Here is a 12,418-nt window from a genome sequence, read left to right as displayed (position 1 = left end):
GCGTGCATGAGAGAAAAGAGAGGAAGGAGGAAAACAAGGCCTTTAGAAGGTTGAATGAACAGTTACAAGTTCACAAACAACTGCTCACCGGGTGCCGGGGGCAAAGGCAAGTTCCCGTCAAGTTAACGTGCGAACTTGTAAAGATTGTTCAACGCTCGACATTATACCGAAGCCCTATCCCTCATGGTGTCACCCGAGTGGCTCTAGGGTGCTGAGATGGCTGACATTTCGCGTGCAGCAACGGTCTGTAGAATACAGGCCGTGACACGCAAAAACGAAGTCATTTTGGGGTTGCTTTGCCCGGCGCGGTGAGCGGTCACACTGTAGCATTACAACCTGTTCGAACTTATATTTTTACAAGCAAAAACACAAAATCAAGGCAAAACATGCTGCCAAGCATCTATACATATATGCAAAAGCGACGAATGATTCGTTGAACAAAGTTGTTGTGAGTGCGCGACGACCGTTCGTGACATTGGTCTAGGGTAAAACAACTTGCTATTTCGCAAGGTCAATAAACAGGGGTGAATCAAGTCATCCAGGTTGTTTGTCTCAAATTTCATCAGCAATCTGGCTTAATCTCTGACTGAATAAAAATAATGGACTCAGTATTGTGCTCATGGAGATTAGTAAAAGTAGTTGTTACTCATAAATAACTTACAGATAAACGGGATTATTGAGTAAGAGAAAAAGGAAGAACAAAGTGCAACTTACATATTGATAGGTATTTGTTAAACTTACATGTATTAAATAAGATAAACAGTATAAATCATGCATGATTCTTGGTAGGTCTAAAATGACTGGATAATTAAGCAAAAAAAATTTATACATGCTATATAGTTTTTGTTACTTATTCCCTGTGCCTTTCCTAACCTCTGCAAGCACTTGGACAGCTAGCAATGTCCAATCTAAAGACAATACAGATCATGGACTGTGGTCAAATCTCTCAATAACCAAAGTGGATATCACAAGCATAACTGTTAAATAATTTAAGCAATAAAAAAACAGTTCCTTGAAAATGATGGCTGAATCATGACACAAGCACCTTGTCATTCAACTATTGATTCTTAAGAAACTAACAGAATCCTCAAGTGGATTTCCTATTAGTCAGATCGACAAAGTCAAGACTGACACAGTTTCCTCTATACGATTCACACTATTTAGTTTCCTCAAAGCTGTTCAACCAAGAGAATGACAAAAATAACATATTACAACATTTCAGTTATGGTTTCACATTGTACACACAATCGTCATGATTTGGCACAATTTGTAGTTCAACGTAAAGCAGAATATTTTTGAGGAGGATGAAGATGCAAGGCCTGAAGATGAAAATGTAGCCAAGCTTCTTTCATATGTCATATTTGAGTTTGTATGCTGTTGCTTATCTAATAAATTTGAATGTGCTTTCTTATAAGTCTGGTTGATGCATTGCACAGAGATCAAAATGATCAAAGAAGACATATCCATTGAAAATGGCATTTGTGTATACAGCTTTGAGTGCTTCCAAGGTAAAGCTTTTTATTTGTAAGTGGGCTGGTGGCTACAATTAACCTATTGGTCTACGACAAGGGAGTAGAGTTCGCAAGGTTAATTTTTAATGGGGCAGAGGAGAGGATATGTGATAAAGAAGGAAGTGTAGAAAGCCTAAAGTGGCCAGCTTGGCCTTAAAGCAAGAAACAAATAACCCTATTGCCCATTTTTGTTCCATCAATCTGCTAATTGTGCTGTCAATTAGTAAAAATCTAAAGAGTGATGGATGAAAACAACATTAAGATGCTTCTTCAAATTGCACTAAACAACATATATGGGAATGAAACTAGTCATCTGGTTTAAGCATAGCAGAATCAAAATACACATGAAATAGGCTTCAAGTTTATAAAAGCTTTCCACAATAAATAAAAGATTGCCCTGTATTTGCATAATGACATAACAAGACTGATCAACTAGAGCACTTATTCTTCATTTTACCTTCCATTAATCACTTCAGCAATCCCATAGGTAGATCCAAAGCATGCCCGAGCCAAGATCTTCTGCGCTTAGGAATCATCCCAAATGCGGGCAGCCACCACCATGTTTTTGATGATAGATCACACACTAAAACAACAGACTCTCTGGTGTTGCAAAAACAAACAATCCCAAATCGGTCGATGGTCTGAAAATGAACAAGCTCATTGACGCTGAATTCCTGAAAATACTCATCAGGCATAAAGCAGAAGAGTCGCCATTCCTTCTCCGATTTAGTTAAATCGAGCTCCCAAATTCCAATTCTTGCAATCACCACGTCCTCTTCCAGACCTCCAACCAACAACAGCCTCCCCTCGAATACCAACAAATGCAAGCAAAACACAGGAGGCGGCAGAGCCACATCTACGACGCTCCATTCCCCGCTGTCCAGATCGAATGTGAGTAGATGATCAGGGAGGCGGCCGAGCACGAACAACAAGCCATCCATGAAAACCGCGTTACCAAGCATGGCGTAGTGCCCCGGGAGCTGCCCCTTGGGCTGCCATCGGCCAGAACGGCAATCGTAAACCTGGGAGGAAACGTAGACGGAATTAAGGGCGTTCCCAACGGGCTTCTGGCTGCCGACGGCCACGATCCTGAAATCGGACGAGGCCTCGTCGGCAATCAGAGAGAGGATGTAGGAATGGGGCATCCGGGGAAGGATCGGGATTACGGTACGGGAAAATAGATCGCAGACGACATCTTCGCCAGAGTTCTTCCCGGTGGCGGCGACGACGAGGCTGCCGTCGGAGGCGTGGATGTGGTTAAGCAAAGGGGGGAGGGGGAGGGGAAGCCAGCAGGCGCGGGAGGGGAGGTAAGCAGCGGCCAGGCCGTGGCGACTGCAGTCGGCGAAGAGGAGGAGGAACAAGTCGTCGCGGTGGCGGGAGCGACGCCCGCGGCGGAGGGAGGAGTAGGCGTCGAGGAACGTGGGGGAGCGGATGGTGTCGAGGAAGGATCGCGAGAGGGACTTGCAGAGGAGGAGCGTGGATATGGGAAGGCGGAGAAGGATAGAGCGTTGGAGGTCGTGGGGGAGCCGATCCCACTCGAAGGCGGACGCCATGGCCGTCTCGCGACGGAGAAGCTTTCCGCCACTCCTCGATGGACCGACCGAGTGGGGTTCACGAAGACCGAACAGATAGAAGAATACATTAAAAAAATATTATTAATTAGGATATAGTGAAAAAGAAAGTTTTTATATGCATAAATAATATAGATAATAAGTATGGAGATTTCCTTCAAACAAAATCCTTTTTTCTGGTAAAACGCCTTCATATATATATATATATGTATATATATATATATATATGTGTATATGTATATGTATATATATATATATATGTGTATATGTATATATATATATATGGACTATTTTTTTGCACAAACAATTGTTAATTAATTAACCACCAGTCTCATGAGTTCACTTTGGCTCTATAATTCTTTTGCTCTGATTCAAAATAGGTTCAAAGTGGGTGTGAGATGTGGCTTTTGTGCTTCTTCTGGAGCTAAAGGGAGACTTGCCTTTCATTCTCATACTGTTTTCTAATAATTTATATTGATCCCTCTGAAGTTATAATTTGCATGTAAATCATTTTTCTACATCCTTAAAAAAGCATTTATAGTGTACCATCTATTTTAGTGGACATTTATTTTATTTTTTACTCTGCACCAACGTTAATATGACACAATAAATTATTATAATAAACATCAAAGAGATATTTTTCATTAAGTCAAGTTTCATTTCAACCAATAAAATTAATTCTTGTGTCTACGACCGGAAAACAACTCTTATAAGATTTCACAAGGAGACAAAACTTGTTCTCATATGGTGGAATTCCACGAAAGTAAATTGGTTTCGTGGAATTTGGTGAGATAATTAAAGTGGACAGAGGTGGAAATACTCGAACGTCCTATAGCTGGTTGAATACACACTTCCAGAACGTGGTGCAGAATTGGTTCAGATCAGTCAAACGAAGTTGGGAGAGTTTCCGAGAAGAAGATATGTGGCCGTGCTGTGTGAGAGTGTTGTGGGTGGCGTTTGACGACGCTCCTCATGTACGTAGCAATAGGAGCCTCCGAATTGATGCTGCCAACCTCGCTTTCGAAGAAGACTTCTTCTTGAGGAGGAGAAGTCCTTGCCGCTGCAAATATCCATCTACTCTGAGAATCGTCTGCCCTTTGTGCTCGGAGAAGAAGGATCAGCCCTGCACTGCGATGTCGTGGATACTAGCAGGCTTGGGATCGCTCGGAGAGGCTTTCATCGGGAGCTTGATAGAAAAGATCAGCGACGATGCGATCCCGAGGTTGTCGGAGGTGTTCGGAGTCGGAGCTAAGCCCGGAGACGGAACTGACCTCCTCAAGCTGAAGACTACTCTTACCGGGACTAAGCACATCATCGGTAGAGTCGAGAACATGTGGATTAAAGACGAAGACACGAAAAAGCAATTGAAGGAATTGGTGATGGAACTGAAGGACACTGCTTATGACGCTGAGGACTTGCTTGACGAGATCCAGTTCCGGGTTCTGAAGAAACAGATGGAGCAACAAGGAGCTCAGGGTGATGAGGCAAGCAACCAATCATCTTCTTCTTCTTCTGGTCTCTTTCCTTGGAAAAAGATGAAAATTTCGGTTCCTAAATTTACCAGTCGCTTCTTCGGTAGAGAAGATGATGTGAATAGAGTGAGGGAAAATCAGATGAAGTTAGATAAAATCACTACTTGCATCGAGGATCTCATTACTACATTAGATGCTGATGAGAGACAGATGATAACGTCAGTAGTGTCCCGAACCACCACTTCCTTTCCGATAGAAACTCAAGTATTCGGACGAGAGGAACAGCTGAATCACCTTCTGGGACTGTTGGTGCAATCTGCCGACGGATCCGGATCTAGCGACAGTGGCATCTCTACCTTAACTATTGTTGGGATCGGAGGGGTCGGAAAGACTACTCTTGCTCAGCAAGCCTACAACCACGAGAGGGTGAAGGACTATTTTCAGCATGAGGTCTGGGTCTGTGTATCAGACAACTTCAACGTGGAAAGGCTAACCAAAGAGATCATAGAATCCATAACCGAGAATAAGTGTGATCTCAGCAACCTTGATACACTTCAAGTGGTTCTCAAGAAGAACTTGACCTCAAAAAGGTTCCTGCTTGTCCTCGACGATGTGTGGAACGAGGACAGCCTGAAATGGGGAAGATTTTGTGCACCGTTGAGGTACGGAGAACCAGGAAGCAAGATTTTGATTACAACTCGCTCTAAAATGATTGCAGAAATGGTTGGCAATCCGATCCCTCTAGGAGGTCTGGATGAAACCAGCTATTGGAAATTGTTCAAAAAATGTGCATTTGGTTCCGAAGACGAAGGTGAATTTCCACAGCTAGAAGCCATAGCAAAGAAGATCGCTGGCAGGTTGAAGGGGTTGCCACTTGCGGCAAAGACGGTAGGCGGGTTGTTGAAGGCGCAGTTGACTGAGAAGCACTGGAGAAACATCGCAGGGAGTGAAATATGGCAACTTCTGCAAGACGAAGAAGGTGTGCTGCCAGTCCTACAACTGAGCTATCGATGTCTTCCCCCACACCTTAAGCGGTGCTTTATTTTGTTTTCCCTGTTCCCCGAAGATTGTCGATTTTATGAACCAGACTTGATTCGGCTTTGGATGGCAGAAGGCTACGTTGCTCAAGACAATATGACGCCCGAGGCTGTAGGAAGTGGTTACTTCCGTGAGTTAGTGAACAGGTCTTTCTTTCAGGAAGCTCATTGGGGATCGGCATATGTGATGCATGATCTCATACACGATCTTGCTCAATTTATTTCAGAGGGAGAGTTTTGCAGGATCGATGATGATGAGTCGAAAGAGATCCCTAATACGATTCGTCATCTGTCAGCAACATTAACCGATAAAACTAAGTTAATAGAGTTCCCCTGTTATGAGAAATTACGGACCCTCATGATCAATTATAAAAGTCATTGGTATGGCATTGGAGTCGAGGGCTCTTTGTTCCTTCGGTTTGAAAGATTAAAAAACATTCGAGTGTTGATATTACAGAGGTGTGGCTTGCGGGAGTTGCCTGAGACAATTGGTGGCTCGATACACCTCCGCTATCTTGACATATCCCACAACTTCTACTTTAGGAGGCTGCCGGAGTCGTTATGTGGTCTTTACAATTTGCGAGTACTGGATCTGTGGGGCTGTGAACTACAGGGTTTCCCGCACGGCATGAGTAAGTTGATCAACTTGATGCATCTTAATGCAGAAGACAAAATAATTTCCGAGATAAATGATGTTGGGAAGCTGACTTCTCTTCAAGGACTGTGTTCATTTAAAGTACTCAAGGATAAGGGACACGAGGTTGCCCAATTAGGCGGTCTGAAATATCTTCACGGAGAACTTCGAATTACCAGCCTTGAGAACGTTGAGAGTAAACAAGAAGCAAACAAGGCTAATCTGAACAACAAACAGTACCTTGGTGCACTGGCCTTAGAATGGACATCTGATGATGGCTCCAGTTTGGACGGCAATGAATTAGTTGTGTCGGAGGAGGTACTTGAAGGTCTCCAACCACATCAGGCTCTCAAACGTTTGGCGATCAGAGGTTACAATGGAGTCAGATCACCCAGTTGGCTGCAGGCACAATTGTTAGCGAACCTGATAACTCTTGAAATAAAAAACTGCAAAGCATGGGAGGATCTTTCATATATTGGACAGCTACCGAATCTCAAAAAACTTTACGTGAAGGGAATGCCTGCAGTCAAACAAATAAGTCATGAATTAAGTACAGAGAACAAGTTCTTACCTAATCTAGAAGAGCTTGTGCTGAAGGACATGATGGCACTGGAGGAACTCCCGAGCCTTGGACGACTGCCGTGTCTTAAGGATCTTCGCATCGAGGGAATGTCAGCAGTGACGAAGGTAGGCCACGGGTTCTTTGGTTGTAGAGGTCAAGGCAAGTGTTTTCCATGCTTGGAGGTGCTCAATTTCAGTTACATGCCAGCATGGGCAGAGTGGTCTTGGGCTGATGGTCGAGAGCTGTTTCCCTGCTTGCGAAAACTTCAAATTGTACAATGCCCGAGGCTTAAGAGGATGCCTCCCCTCCCTCCTTCACTTCAATCACTGTCATTATGTCAAGTCGGGTTGACAGAAGTTTCAAGATTATGGGAAGAAATCGATAGAAGTAGCAGCGTTATGACCGTTTCAGAATTGAAAATATATTGCCTTGAAGAGGTCGAGATGGTGGACATCCCAGAATGTGAGGGACTCCCTTGTCTTGGACAACTGCCGAGTCTCAAGGTTCTTCGCATCGTGGGAATGCCAGAAGTGAAGAAGGTAGGCGATGGATTCTTTGGTTCTGCAGGCCAAGGCAAGTGTTTTCCTCGCTTGGAGGAGCTCACGTTCATCGACATGCCACAATGGGAGGAGTGGTCTTGGGCTGATGGCCGACAGATGTTTCCCTGCTTGCGAAAACTTCAAATTGTACAATGCCCGTGGCTTAAGAGGACGCCTCCCCTCCCTGCTTCACTTCAATTACTGTCGTTATGTCAAGTCGGGTTGACAGAAGTTCCAAGATTATTGGAAGAAATCGATGGAAGTAGCATCGGTATGACTGTTTCAGAATTGAAAATATATAGTCTTCAAGTGGTTGAGCTGGAGGACATCCCAGAATGTGAGGAACTCCCTTGTCTTGGACAACTGCCGAGTCTCGAGGTTCTTCGCATCGAGAGAATGCCAGCAATGAAGAAGGTGGGCGATGGATTCTTCGGTTCTAGAGACCAAGGCAAGTGTTTTCCTAGCTTGGAGGAGCTCACGTTCAGGGATATGCCAGAATGGGAAGAGTGGTCTTGGGCTGATGACCGACAGCTGTTTCCTTGCTTGCGAGAACTTGAAATTATACAGTGCCCGCGGCTTAAGAGGTTGCCTCCCCTCCCTCCTCCACTTGAAACATTAGAAATAGATGAAGTCGGATTGACAGAACTGCCAGGGTTATGGGAAGGAATCCATGGAGGCGGCAATTGCATAACTGCTTCTCTTTCAACATTGAGAATACGTAAATGTCCAAATCTAAGAAATCTGGAAGAAGGGTTGCTATCGCACAGCTTACCAAATATCCGTGACATTGAGATAACGGAATGTGCGGAACTCGTTAGGCTGCCGGTGAAGGAGTTTAAAGAACTCACCTCCCTTGCGAAATTGTCAATCCGCAGTTGCCCGAAGCTCTTGAGCATGACGCGAGATGGGGACAATGACATCCTCCTTCCACCCTCAATCAAGGAACTAGTTCTGTCTGACTGTGGGAATCTGGGAAAATTGCTACCGGGCTGCCTGCACAACCTGACCTCACTCACTCGATTGGAAATAGGCGACTGCCGGTGCATAGAGTCTCTTCCAGCAACGTCGCTGCTTCACCTGAAACGGCTTAAATATCTGAAATTTTGGAAATGTGGTGAGCTGAGATCAAAAGACGAGTTGTTGCTGAACGAAGGGAATGAGCAAGTGGAGGGTTCGTCGGTAACTGAATTATGCATCGACGACACAGCCCTGTTCAAACTATCGCTCTTAAGAAGGATACTTCCATCCGTCCGTGTTCTCACAATCTCAAACTTTCCTCGAGCGACGATGTCTGATGAGGAGGAGCAGTTGTTGCGAAGCCTCACAGCTCTCAGATCGCTAGAATTCTTCAATTGCGAGAATCTACAATCGCTACCGAGAGAGTTGCATGCCCTTTCCTCCCTCCGGCTTTTAAAAATAATTAGATGTCCGAAGATTCAGGTGCTACCTGAGAAGGGGCTACCGACGTCCCTCACGAATCTAATTTTCAGTTATTGCCATCGGATGCTGAGGGAGCAGCTGGAAAAGCACTTGGCCGAGATGAAGAGCTCGGGTTGATTTTTGGCTGTTGATCCATTGGAGATACGTGAAGGTACATCACATCCAACCATTGGGTTTTCGTTGTTTTCGGATGGTTTTCCTTCCTAGGCTGTGAGACCACTCGGTAATAGCTAGATTTTTATCCAAGAACATATAACTAAATACAAGACTTAGTAAGGGTTTAATTGTAAAAGGCACAATTTATTTCGCTACATTTATGTTTTTTATGACTAGTTATTGGCAATTCTTTATACTACAATTATTTTACTTGTATTACGCTTTTATTATGAAAATATATTTAAATATATGTTGCTTTTTAGAAAAAGTATGAGAAGCATTTTATTTAGCATTTAAAATACATATAAAGTTTAAGTTTTGTAAATTATATGTGTATGAAAAATTGATATTTATGTATATTTTAGAACGCATGCATTGAATGTTTACAAAATTCTTATGTTTTAAAAAATACTTTATTATGATAAATTTTGTCTGTATGAGAGTTACAATGTTTTCTTTGCTCAAATAAATTTTTTTTTAATTTTCAGATAAAAGGAGTTGGTCTGGATATCATTTGAAGAACTATTTAAGAGGATTGTACCTTTAGATTACTTTTTAAATGTGCTATTTGGATTTGAATGTTATGAACTTTTAAGGAGTTATTGAATTTATTGTAGAATGTAGAAACTATTTAAAATTAGATATTTTGGTATGGTATGTCGTCAATTATAAGTTTCCATGTCTATCTTTTGTCCAATAAATGCTTTAATTAGGGAAACCATTATTATTCTAATTATAGAATAATTGTCATAAAACTTAAGTAGGTTCTCATAAGAATTTGTCTTTTGTTCTTACGAATCAAATTCTTTATTAATGTGGAACATTTCAGAACACGCAACATGATCTCTAAGCATGTAATTGATTATGAAGTTGATACTATAGCACTGTATCAGTTGACACAATAGAACTTTTCAGTGAACATAATATATCATGTCAAAAATCATAATGAAATTATCATATGCATTGTGAGAGGAGATAGCAGGCTGACATAACTTATCTCATGGTCATTTTATGGAGATTTAGGAGCATCTTGTCAATCTCATTTACCTCTTTTTTGTTTCTTGAGATGGATTTTGCATCTGAACTCACCTCTTAAAGTCATACCACAGGGGGCTGGCAACTCTTTTTTGTTTTAGCAGACATCTCTACAAATGAAGCGACTTACTTGTGGTTTGACGCAAAAAATAAGTAAGGATGATCATAAGGTACTTACCATATTAATTATAACTTACAAGTCATATGGAGCATATGCTTGTATGGTAGAAACTATTTTTTAGAATACAAAAATAACAGAAAGAAGCACAAAAAAAAAAAGAGATATTGACCCTTAGATTATGCATTGGCACGAGCTATATGCACTAAATCACCCTTAATTAGGTGATTTGCATCTTGTCCATAAAGTATATGAGATCTACCCACCAATCTTTCAATTATTTGAACTTGTTCACTAATCATAAAATGCCAAGAACCAAACTGACACCAAATAGTCCACTTCTTTGTTCTAAAAGTACAATTTATTAGTTAAAATGTAGAGTTAGCAAAAAAGCTCTATAGAACATTGCATAAAAAATTAATTAGCTGAGAGAACTACTCTTCTCTCTAAATAATATATATTTCTATATAAGATAACATATGTGGTCGGTCAATTAGTATTCTCATTCCTTTTTCTATATACATACATTATAAAAAAAAAATCAAGACATATAAGGATATATCAAATATCTTCTAAATTTCTTATCATCCAAGAGGTAAGAATAATTTTGCATAAGATGCACACGCATACATTGGAGTATGACTTTACGTAAATCATCTTGATTTCGTCCTAAACAACAATCGATAAATCACTGTTGATAATAATAATCTCACGAAAAAAAACACTCTTCTTTTTTAACATACATGCACCAAGGTACACTAATATCATTTTTTTAAATAAATTTTATATCTCCATTGTCGATGACAATTAAGTCTAAAAAAACTAGTATTGTAACTAAGACTTTAAACTTGAATCCGAAGATAGTGGTATTAATTTTATGTAGTGATACTATCTTAATTTGTTAATAACGTTTAATAAATGTAGATCGGAAAGCTTTTTAGGATATGATAATTTTTTTATGGTATTAGCAATCTATAGAAATTTGAAACTAAATCATAATGTACAAAATATTGAAATAACTTTAATAATGTTGGGTGATGGTGAATCGTACTCGTCGAGTCGGACGTGGGCTTTGATCATGGTGAACATGAGTGTCGACATCATGTTTCCAGATGACCATAATATTCTGCACCGTGGTTTATAAAGGAACGACAGCTTGGTGTGGACATTTTGAGAATATTTAAATGCACCTGATGCTATAGAACCGAAGGCCAACGCCTCTTTATTGCAAAACAAGTGACCATCCTTGAGTTATCAACTCACGAAGAATTGGTCAACAGATTATAAAAGAAAAGATCTGAGGCTCGCATTTAAGTCTACACCATAACAGGGAGCCAGTTCTCCTTTTCATGGTAGAAAGAAGGCCTGCTGCAACCATCCAACCACCACCACAACATCCATAGTAGAAAAAGATGAGGTTAGATATTTTAATTGTAGGAAAACTAATCATGTTTCCTCGAGTTGCTCGTCGAGGATGAGTACGCTATCATTATTAGCATCCTGTTGATCACAATCTAAAAGACTACCCGTAGAGATCTCACATCAGTAATAGCTCGGAGGATAACCAGGAAAATAAGATTGAGCTTTTGCTCTAACTCATCAAGATGCTCAAGCTTTGGGAACAATTATGCAATGTATAATAGTAATTCGACACACTTTTCTATTCCACCATACTTTGCATTTAAGTTGCACAAAGTTTTTCTATATCTTGCGTTTTGAGCACATAACAAATATTTTGCCTATACCATTTACTCTATATAAAAAAAACATAACATGAACATAACAATTGATTTCAGAAAAATGTTGTTTACAAGACGTGTTTATATTGCTTTCTAACATGAAAAAAAATAATTTTTATGATACATGAGTTATACTATTTTGAATAGGGTTATATTGCTTTCTAATAAAGGACCAGAAATAATGTTAACCCTGTAAAAAAAAAAAATCAGTCTAATTCAAGTTTTCTTTAAAAATCATCAAGATTTCTTGGATATCAATGTAAAGTACAAGGTTTTTGAGTGAAAACAAGTAAACAAACCATTATTTGACCAAAAAAAAAAAAAACAATTTCAACCTTAAGTGGGATCAAATAATTGTCAATTCACATTTTAAATAAATAAAAAAAAAAAATTGATCAAAATTCACTTAACTGATTCTCAAAGTTTAAAGGTGATTGGAGGGTGAGTTATACTATCTTGAGTTAGTATAACCATGTGGAAAATCAGTGTAGTTGAGACCCTATTTTTAAAAAAATTCATCAAGCGTTTTTTGATAAAAATATTATCTAAAGTACTTCAAAAAGCATTAGAAAGTGATCAATACGAGATGATAGGAATCAACATG

General features: G+C 40.3%; 2 protein-coding genes across 3 annotated transcripts in view; one reads left to right on the top strand and one right to left on the bottom strand.

Annotated features, from left to right (window-relative positions):
• Positions 1-3,129, bottom strand: part of LOC135608052 (F-box/kelch-repeat protein At5g15710-like) — a 5,136-nt gene extending 2,007 nt beyond the window's left edge. For both annotated transcript variants that reach the window (XM_065100469.1, XM_065100471.1), the window contains exon 1: positions 1,969-3,129. In XM_065100469.1, coding sequence (XP_064956541.1) covers positions 1,979-3,064 — 1,086 coding nt within the window. In that variant the 5' untranslated portion in view covers positions 3,065-3,129 and the 3' untranslated portion in view covers positions 1,969-1,978. The remainder of the gene's footprint in view (positions 1-1,968) is intronic.
• An 873-nt stretch (positions 3,130-4,002) lies between these two features.
• LOC103975187 (putative disease resistance RPP13-like protein 1) lies at positions 4,003-9,588 on the top strand. The gene is made up of 2 exons (XM_065099549.1): positions 4,003-8,917; positions 9,411-9,588. The coding sequence occupies exon 1, from the start codon at positions 4,003-4,005 to the stop codon at positions 8,881-8,883; it is 4,881 nt and encodes a 1,626-aa protein (XP_064955621.1). The 3' UTR covers positions 8,884-8,917; positions 9,411-9,588.
• The last annotated feature ends 2,830 nt before the right edge of the window (positions 9,589-12,418 follow it).

The sequence above is a fragment of the Musa acuminata genome, chromosome BXJ2-3 (assembly GCF_036884655.1).
Source record: "Musa acuminata AAA Group cultivar baxijiao chromosome BXJ2-3, Cavendish_Baxijiao_AAA, whole genome shotgun sequence".
In the NCBI taxonomy this organism is placed as follows: domain Eukaryota; kingdom Viridiplantae; phylum Streptophyta; class Magnoliopsida; order Zingiberales; family Musaceae; genus Musa; species Musa acuminata.
Note: the sequence above shows the minus strand (reverse complement) of the source record. Positions and strands in the feature narration are given on the sequence as shown.